Genomic DNA, 9,898 nt, shown 5'->3' with positions numbered 1-9,898 from the left:
TTCTAACCCATAGCACCACCGGGGCTCCTTATCCAAAAGCAGGAATGGGGGAATTCTGATGGGGCACTCATTCCTTCTTTGCAGCCTGATATTGAGATGGCATGGGCCATGAGAGCAATGCAACATGCTGAAGTCTACTACAAGGTGAGTTGTCTGTCTTCATTATTATTACACAGAATTACACACATAATAATAGTGTATGGGAATCTACTAGTCACTGTTCTCAGCAAGTTAAACATTTGGGTTTTCAAGATAATTTGTGTTGCTGTAAAATCTTACCCACACCGCATGGAAGCAAATTTGTTTTATAATGAGGCTTTCTACTCTGCCCCGTTTTCTGTGACTAATGGGCCATACCCACTGCTGTTAAATCAATTCCAACTCCCCAGGGACCCTGTCTAGGATTTTTGAGGTTGTAAATCTTGACAGGAGCAGAGACCCTTCTCTTTCCCTTTCTGAACGGCTTTTGGGCTTGAACCACTGATCTTGCAATGAGCAGGCCAATGCTTACCCAGCAGTGGCCCAAAGTGGATACTAAATGCTTGTTGAATGAATGAAGAATCCACAGAGGGCAATGGCCAATTAATTCTCGGTTCAAATACATTAGTATTGGTGGAAGAGACTGACCCTTTAACGCTGTCAGGACCTAAGTTGTGTACATCCTAATGCAATCTTCTGCCTTGAGAGCTTTCTGGGGCCCAGGATGGAAGTATAGCAAATGACAGGCTAGCATCTGTGTATTGTCTTGTAGCTGATTTCATCAGTTGACCCACAGTTCCTGAAACTCACTAGAGTGGATGACCAAATCTACTCTGAGTTCCGGAAACATTTTGAGAAACTCAGAGTAGATGTATTGGACCCAGAAGAGCTCAAATCTGAATCCGCGAAAGAGGTAAGAATTCTCTCCCTTAAATATTCTCTAATACTTGATCAACCGCAATTGTTATTTGTGAGTATATTTATACATTTAAACTTTGTTTTGTTTGTTTTAAGGAAAGTACTTAGAATGACTAAATTATAAAAGCAGTGTTTGTCTGGTTTATGGGGGTTTTTTTTGTTTTTTTTTCTTTCTCCACTGGGCCATTTCATTCCCACTCATCTGGCTCTTTCAGTTTCTTCATGTGAGTACATTAGCCAGAAGCTTAGATGGGGGAGTAATGGGGAGATGTTTTGATTCTCTGGGTTTAACTTCATGTTACCACCGGCTACAGGTAATTGCTTACTTGATTATCTTGCATTTCTACAGGACACACACTGTTTCACTTGGGGGAAAATTTTTACTTGAGAATAGGCCTTTGGCATGTTACGAGACTAACTCCTATAGGGCTGCTCTGGGGAATTGACTCAATAGCTGTGAGGGTTTTTGTTTGTTTCACAGATAGTTGCTGCAACAGTGGGCTCAAATATACCTATTATAGTGGAGATGGTGCAGGACCAGACAACATTTTGTTCTGTTTTACATTCATAGGGTCCCTATGAGTCTGAGCCACAGCACCTCGCAATGACAATACGCTGGTGCTGGTCTTTGGGCAGATGTCATTACTGAATGGTTTCCATCCTTCCTTTTTTATTGTGTTAAAATATATGTACTAACACATTTACCAATTCCACATTTTCATATGTACAATTCAGTGACATTAGGATACGTTCATATTATGCAGTCATTATCACAGTCTTATTTCCACATTATTCCACCAGCATTAACAGAAGCTCATTTGACTGTTTTATATAAGTTGGATCTTATAATATTTGTCCTTTTGTGACTGGTTTATTTCACATAGCATAATTTTTCAGGCTCTATTCCTGTTATAGCATGTATCAGGACTTCATTTCTCTGTGTGGTTGAGTAATACGCCCTTCTATGCATACACCACATTTTGTCTATCCATTTATTGTTGGCATTTGGGTGGTTTCTACCTGGCTGTCGTGAACAAAATTGCAGTAAATGTTGGTATACTGAACTTCTTCCTTAAAATGCAACTTTGTGGCTTTGGGCCAAATTCTTTTTTTTTTCTCTTGAATCGTTTTATTAGGGGCTCATACAAGTCTTATCACAATCCATACATACATAAATTGTGTAAAGCACATTTGTACATTCATTGCCCTCATCATTCTCAAAACATTTCCTCTCCACTTAAGCCCCTGGCATCAAATCCTCTTTTTCTCCCCTCCCTCCCCGCTCCCCCCTCTCTCCTGAACCCTTAATAATTTATAAATCATTATTTTGTCATATCTTGCCCTGTCCAACATCTCCCTTCACCCACTTTTCTGTTGTCCGTCCCCCAGGGAGGAGGTCACATGTGATCCTTGTAATCGGTTCCCCCTTTCCAACCCACACTCCCTCTATGCTCCCAGTATCACCACTCACACCACGGGTCCTGAAGGGATCATCCGCCCTGGATTCCCTGTGTTTCCAGTTCCTGTCTGTACCAGTGTACATCCTCTGGTCTAGCCAGACTTGGAAGGTAGAATTCGGATCATGATAGTGGGGGGAGGGGGAGGAAGCATTTAGGAACTAGAGGAAAGTTGTATTTTTCATCATTGCTACATCGCACCCTGACTGGCTTGTCTCCTCCCCGAAACCCTTCTGTAAGGGGATGTCCAGTGGCCTACAAATGGACTTTGGGTCTCCACTCCGCACTCCCCCCCCTCATTCACTATGGTAAGATTTTTTTTGTTTTGATGATACCTGATACCTGATCCCTTCGACACCCTGTGATCGCACAAGCTGGTTTGCTTCTTCCATTGGGCCAAATTCTTGGCTTCTTTTTTCTCATTTGTTCTTCAATGGGGATGAACAACCATTTGGGGCTGAGTAGTCAATACTTTAAAAACAAAGCATATAATTTATTTAAGAATTCAAATTTTAATTTTGTAATTAAAGATTTAGGTTTTGTCAGGTTAAAATAGTGTTTGTATTCTACTAGCTTTATTCTCATAAAAATTAGCAATCAACTCCAATCCTAGTCTCTTCAAATGGAAGCACTTTTACTGGTCTGACTACATTAGCCTCGTAGATATATTAGCTAAGGAATTGTTTGTACATTTACAGAAGTGGAGGCCATTCTGCTTGAAGTTTGATGGGATTATAGAAGACTTCAACTATGGCACTTTGCTGCGACTAGATTGTTCTCAGGGCTACACTGAGGAAAATACCATCTTTGGTGAGTTCCTTGCCTCTGGAATATTTATGTATAAGGAAAAGGAATCTGTTCTTATTGATCAATCAGTGACATGGACAGTTAGTTTGGGGATCATCTTATTTGTTATGTCTTTATTCTTTCTTAAATAACTGGGTTATTGCTTGTTTTCGACTTTATTTACTATAGAATTAGAATTCCAGGTCTCTGAAACTTCTGTTTCCCCATAAATCATTTTATTGGGGGCTCTTAGCAGCTCTTATAACAAGCCATACACCAGTTGTCAAATATCTGAAATTTAGGACTATACTTGAATGCTTTACATTAGGCTTGTCAATAGACGGATAGACTGCTTTGTCTATAGATTTCCAGCAAGTTTAGGGATGTAACCGGGATTGGTATGCTAATCAATTCTATTTGCTTTCTAGCCCCCAGAATACAATTTTTTGCCATTGAAATTGCTAGGAACCGGGAAGGCCATAACAAAGCAGTTTATAGCAGCATGCAGGACAAAGAAGGAGAGAAAAGAGCTGACAAAGGAGGCCTGAAAGAAAGCAAGACTGAAGAGAGCAAAGAAGGAGAAAACGGGAGAGCTGACAAAGAAAAAGAGTGAAGAGCTGATGAAGAAACTCACAAAGGTGATATAATCGCTATGTAAGATAGATAGGCATGGAACAACACTGTGGAAGCCTTGGCTCAACTGAGCCTACAAGCCCCGCAGTACCATTTGCACAGATTCTTTTGGTTAAATGTATGTTCTTGTGCAATTGGAGAACATACTGAAGGACATTTTTCTAGGCGGAGAATCAGAAGTGACTCTTGTATACACTGTCTTGTATTTCTAGTAGTATGACTTTACTAGTGGAAGTCTCTCTGTTAGTGTTACCTCAGTTGATTGTTAGCTCTTACAACTGGTCAAGTAAAACACTTTGTAAATACATTTTCTTTATTTCTTAAAATTGTCTGTACCTGTGTTTGACTTGGAAAAATTAAGATTATTTGATGCTTCAGGTTTTTTGGGGGTTTTTTTAGGTATGTGTTGGCTTCAGCCATGTCTTATATAAAATACCATGCCTGTTTTAAAGTTCTTTTCACTGTTTGCTATGGTGAAAGATCCCTCGTAATTATACATGGCATAGGGATTGTAAGTCCTTACTTAGAAGCTCCAGCCCTTTGGCTGACTACTGCTTTTTCTTCCTTGGGTATAGCTGGTATGAGATTTGAGAAACATTCTATGGAAGAACAGCAGCATCGTAAACCCAGCAGACTAGTGATTACAATCCAGCTTACATTAAGAGAAGCAAGAGAGAACTTTTCAATACCTGTATCTTTGTATGTATCCAGGTTAAACGATCATAAATATAAAGCTTGGTCAAGTGACTTCACTTTTATGTGCTATGGACAAGAGTGTACATTTGTATATTAAATACAAAATGAACATTTTAGAAAATACTGTATTTTTGGTGAAATTAAACACAGCAAACCCTGTTCTCATTCAATAATTTTTGTGCATGATGTTCAGTAGCACTGCTTACATTCTTCACAGTGTGTCAACATTCTCATTTTAGTTCGATTGTGAATTTAGCTTCACCATCCCCCAAATTTCTCATCTATGCTTTAGAGTAAGTGTTCTCTATTTGACCTCATATAAATATTTTTTAAAGTATTGTATTTTTAGTTAAGCTTTACACAACAGGTTAGGTTCCCATTCGAACATTTTGTTCAGCGATACTTGTTACATTTTTTACATTGCATGGCGTTTTCATTATTGCTGTACTGGTTGTGGCATTGCCATTAATCTAGTTTCCCAGGTCCCATATATTCTCACCTTTGTTTTCAAGTGACTTTGACTTTCATAATCCTTTTTTAAAAAGAGCGTAGTACTTACTAGCTAACGTTTATTATTTTTTGAGCCCGTTTACTATTTAGCTACGAGGTGAACCGTGGGGTAGGCTCGTTCACAGTTTGAAGAGTAGTTTAGGGCAGTAGTCTCAGAGTTTCCAGTGTCAACCAGTGGGTCTGGTGGGGTTGTTTTCCCCCAATTAAACTTTTTTTTTGAATGTGAGATTCTGTCCCACATGTTTCTCCATGCTATCAGGGTCCCTTGGTTGTGGCCCTGATTAGATTGGTCTGTAGCTCAGCACCATCTAGTTCTTCTGGGCTTCATGTAGACTATTTGTCCCAGAAACTAGTTTCTTTGGCTATATTATTTTTTAAAGGGTGTAGTCCTCAACAGGGACAGTTCTACCCTGCCCTATAGGGTCATGAGTTAGCAGTGACTTGATGGTAGTGAGCATTCTTTACTTTTTGAACTAAAAATCTGGTTTTAAAGATGATTTCAGGGGATAGTTTTGCTTTAAGGTTTAGAGCATTGGTTAGCAACCTATAGGTCGTGACCCCTTTGGGGGTGTTGAACGACCCTTTCACGGGTCACCCGATTCATAACAGTAGCAAAATTACAGTTATGCAGTAACAACTAAAATAATTTTATGGTTGGGTGGTCACCACAACATGAGGAACGGTTTGAAAGGGTCACGCATTAGGAAGGTTGAGAACCACTGGTTTAGCGTATCTCAGGGCAATAGTCTAAGGCAGGGGTCCTCAAACTGCAGCTTGGGAGTCATATGTGGCTCTTTCGGAACATGTATGTGGCTCTGAAGTAAATTGAAAAAAATTGGGTATTCAGAAAATGGTGATTAAATTTGTTTATAAAAATATATTTATGGCTCTTGAATGATTTTTAAGTTGTTATGAGATGATACAGGATTGGCTCTTCTCTCTTGAGGTTGCCAGCCCTTGCCTAGGGAATTCTTCCAGGCTCAATAGGTTTATTAAGCTTAGATCCTGTGAGAATTTGAAGTTTTATCCCACATTTTCCTTTGTACCAGGATCCATCTATCAGGTTTGGTAGTCAGACTGGTACCATCTGGTTTTTTTTATCTCAAGGTAAAAGGCATTGTGGTTGATGAAGACAGTTATTGCTGTAGTCAGCTTTCTTCTCTGATTCTTGAAGGGTTTTCTGCTCCAGACAAAGACTTACGCTCACCTTTTAGGTGGTCACTCATAAATGTTTCAGACCCGATACAACTCACCAATCTAGGAGGTAGAACATAAATTTAACTATAATCTCTCAATTGATAAAATTGTGACATCGGACTATGACCCTAAGTCTTAAAGCCAAGAAAACGAATTCCATGAGGTCATATCAAAAGTAGTATCAGTATTTGTAGCCCCTTTTTATTTCAGTTGTTGCACAATCATATATAACTAATTACCAATTCATCTTTTAAAAATATGAAAATAGAGGTTTACAGAGCAGATCAGTCTACATTCAATAACTTGTATACATTTTGTTTCAGCTTCTCTATTCCAGGCCCTTCAATGTACCATCACTCATTCTACTTGCTCCCCCCCCTCTGTCTTTCCTGTTTCTATTCTTCCTCTTTTCCTTACCCTTTCTCCTTTGTCCTTGGGTAATGCTGCCCTTTTTATCTTAAGTAGTTACTTGTTTGAAAACGGGGGTGAGTTCAGATCCAGATCTAAAGGGTGGTTACGTATCACAGTCTTGTGGTTCCACCAGTCTGCATCCTATAGTGAGCCTGGTTGCTTTTATGAATTTGCATTCTGTTCCATATTTTGCTCCCATTCTGTCTAGGACCTTTTAATGTGATCCTTTTTAGAACAGTTGATAATGGTAGCCAGGGACTGAGTGATGTTTGCATAGTCAAGTAATCCAGTATACCCTTCGATTTCCATGGATCTTTAGATTTTCATCCCTCTTCTGTCCTCTTGATGGGAAGAGACCAATAGTTTCACCTTAGCTGCTCTTGAGCTCTTCAGATCCCAGACTCTACTTACCAATCCAGAATGTAAAACATTGTCTTTGTGAAACATGCCAATTGACCTTGGTGTCCCTAATGCCACCCTACTGGAAACTGATTCTGATCCCTCAGGCCCAGCTACTCATTTACTCAAGGTGTTTGATGATGTCTAAGACGTTTTCATAATGTTGCTTCCTGTATGTTCTACCACCTTCGTAGATATAGTTGAAGAAAAAGTAAATACACATATACAAATGACCTGTGTGAAACTTACATATATTTGTGGCTATATTTCCACTCTCCCTCCCATACTTGTTAGCCTGTGTGCCTATCCCAGCAAGCATCTATTTGTAGATCACCACTATTTCAGAATTATATATATGACAGTATTTGGGTGTCTTGTCATAAGCTTTTGCAACCTCCCTGTGTCGTCCTCTATCTCCTTCATTTTGCCAACCTTCCCTTTACTTCATACTGTCTTCTCTTTCTCCCGAGGTAACTTAACACATGCTGAACCTCTAACCCATGATTTCCCCCTCCCCTGTTCCTTTGCACTCCTGTTATTAAGTGCCATTGAGTCCGTTCAGACCCATATGAAAACTCTTAGGTGCACCATTCTCACAAGTGTTATTTATGTTTGAGCACACTGCTGCAGACACTGTCGGTTCACCTTGTCGAGGGGCTTCTTTTTCACTATCACTCTACAAAGTGTGATGTCCTTTTCCAGGAACTGGTCTTGGTAACGTCCAAAGTATGTGAGACATCTTGCTATTCTTACTTTTTTTTTCAGCTCTTTCTAACATTTTTTTCTTTTTAAAATTTATTTTTTATTGGGGGTTGATACATAGATCATTCCATAGTTCAATCACATCAAGCAGTTTGTACAATTGTTACCACAGTCAGTTTCCAAACATTCTTTTCCTTCCTGGATTCCTTGACATTGTCTCCCTTTTACCCCCCTCCCCACCCCTAACTGTACCCCACCCACCCCATCCAAACCCTCAGTCTACTTGCTGTCCCTATAGGTTCATCAGTCCTGGGTCTCATATACCAAAGAACAGAAAAACATATAACAAATTCAAGAGGGTGACCCCAATGACAACACATTTGAGTCCAACCCTAATAATGGAAAAACAAACAAATGTTGAAAACGAGATCAGGTCCAGCATGCATCTGAGGGAGGGGGGAAATCAATTGATAAGGTTTTAACTGTTCAAGTCAGGTTTATCCCTTTGACCTATATTCATCTTTCCCATGCACTCTGTTTAGTAACCTCCTTCTTCCCATCCCTCAATATGGATAGAAGGAGACCACTGGAGGCTTATTTCCTATGTAGTTCCCAAAATTTTATCTTGGGCTCCCACTGTCATCCACAGCCTTCTGCAAAACATTCTGACAATTTAGGCTCTGATACTAATCCCTCCTTCGGCTTCAGATGATATGATTTACAATTCTTCGGTGACTAATGATGCTGTCCATCCATGTAGACTTATTTGATACCTCACTTAGATGTATGCTTGCTTGAAGACAAGCCTTTAAGAACCCAGACACTATTTTATCTGACAGCTGGGCACCATCTAATTTCTTCACATTTGGCTATAGCACCCAATTTTTGTGTTCCCTTTGATTTATGCTTATTTTATCTGCCTTTGGCTCCCTTTCAAAACCTTGTTAATTTATGATAGTCTTATCAATCATCCCTCTGGGGCATAACATTCTTCCATTAATATTGTCTTTGATTAGCCCCTAGTACTAGTTTTTTGAAGCCCTGTTGAGAGGGATACTGGGCCAATGTAGGCTAACTCCTTCTTATCACAGCACCTGAATTATTCACAAGTACAAAATCAATCCTTTTGTGGCTGGATGCTATTTATACAAACAATGGGAGTTAATTGTCAGGGAAATTTTACAATAATAATCACTGAGAATGTCAGTCACAGGCTTGCCAGAATAATTCATATGCTAATAAAGCATTGATGTAGCAAGACCATGTATTTTCCAACTTAAGTTCTCAGGTTACAAATGTGCGTGAAGTAGAGTCTAGTTCACTCAGTGGAGTTTTCCTACTGGATCTCACTGATGCAGACTCTGGAGAATACTGTGCACCTTGAAGATCCAAGATTCAATGTCCCAGTGTTCCACGGTAGCCATTCTTACTTCTAAGGAGCATTCTAGCTGTTCTTCCAAGACAGATTTGTTTGTCCTTTTGGTAGTCCCTGGTGCTTTCAATATTCTTGGTCAGCACCATAATTTGAACTTACTGATTCTTCCTTATTCAGTGCCCAACTTTCACACGCACATGAGGCAATGGAAAAATACCATGGCTTGGATCAGGTGCACCTTAGTCCTCAAAGTAGCATTGTGTTTCAATACTTTTAATTGAATTTACAGCAGATTTACTGACGACACTGCATTGTTTGATCCCTTGACTGCTGCTTCCATAAGTACTGATTGTGAATCCAAGCAAGATGAAATCCCTGACAACACCAACTTTTTCTCTTCATCATGATGTTACCTAATGGTTCACTTAGGATTCTGGATATGGGCATGGAATTGTAATCCATATTGAAGGCTGCAATCCTTGGTCGACGTCAGAATGTGCTTCAAATATTCCGCACTTTCAGCAAGCAAGATTGTGTCATATGCATATCTCAGGTTTGTAATACGCCTTCCTCCAATCTTGATGTAGCATTCTTCTTCATATAAGCTACCTTTCTTGATTATTTGCTCAGCATACAGAATGAACAAGTATAGTGAGAGGATACAGCCCCGATGCATACTTTTCTTGATTTTAAACCAGGCAGTGTTTGTGGCAATGCTTTCTGTTAGAAGAATTAATACTAGACTAGTCGCAAGAAGTTAGATGTTAAAGATGTCCCAAATGTCCAACTCTTCCAACATGCTATTCTGCTCCATTTCCCTCCATTCCTCCCTTGA

The 9,898-nt window shown here is 39.6% G+C and overlaps 1 protein-coding gene across 2 annotated transcripts in view; it reads left to right on the top strand.

Annotated features, from left to right (window-relative positions):
* The window catches only part of PBDC1 (polysaccharide biosynthesis domain containing 1), an 8,818-nt gene extending 4,184 nt beyond the window's left edge, over positions 1-4,634 (top strand). Inside the window, exons 3-6 of one of the 2 annotated variants that reach the window (XM_004715910.2) lie at positions 85-144; positions 752-892; positions 3,053-3,164; positions 3,569-4,634. In XM_004715910.2, coding sequence (XP_004715967.1) covers positions 85-144; positions 752-892; positions 3,053-3,164; positions 3,569-3,753 — 498 coding nt within the window. In that variant the 3' untranslated portion in view covers positions 3,754-4,634. The remainder of the gene's footprint in view (positions 1-84; positions 145-751; positions 893-3,052; positions 3,165-3,568) is intronic. The other variant, XM_045290226.1, reaches the window with a different exon arrangement.
* The last annotated feature ends 5,264 nt before the right edge of the window (positions 4,635-9,898 follow it).

This window comes from Echinops telfairi, unplaced genomic scaffold, assembly GCF_000313985.2.
Source record: "Echinops telfairi isolate 266 unplaced genomic scaffold, ASM31398v2 ScPeMD7_34;HRSCAF=130, whole genome shotgun sequence".
NCBI classification, from domain to species: Eukaryota; Metazoa; Chordata; class Mammalia; order Afrosoricida; family Tenrecidae; genus Echinops; species Echinops telfairi.
Note: the sequence above shows the minus strand (reverse complement) of the source record. Positions and strands in the feature narration are given on the sequence as shown.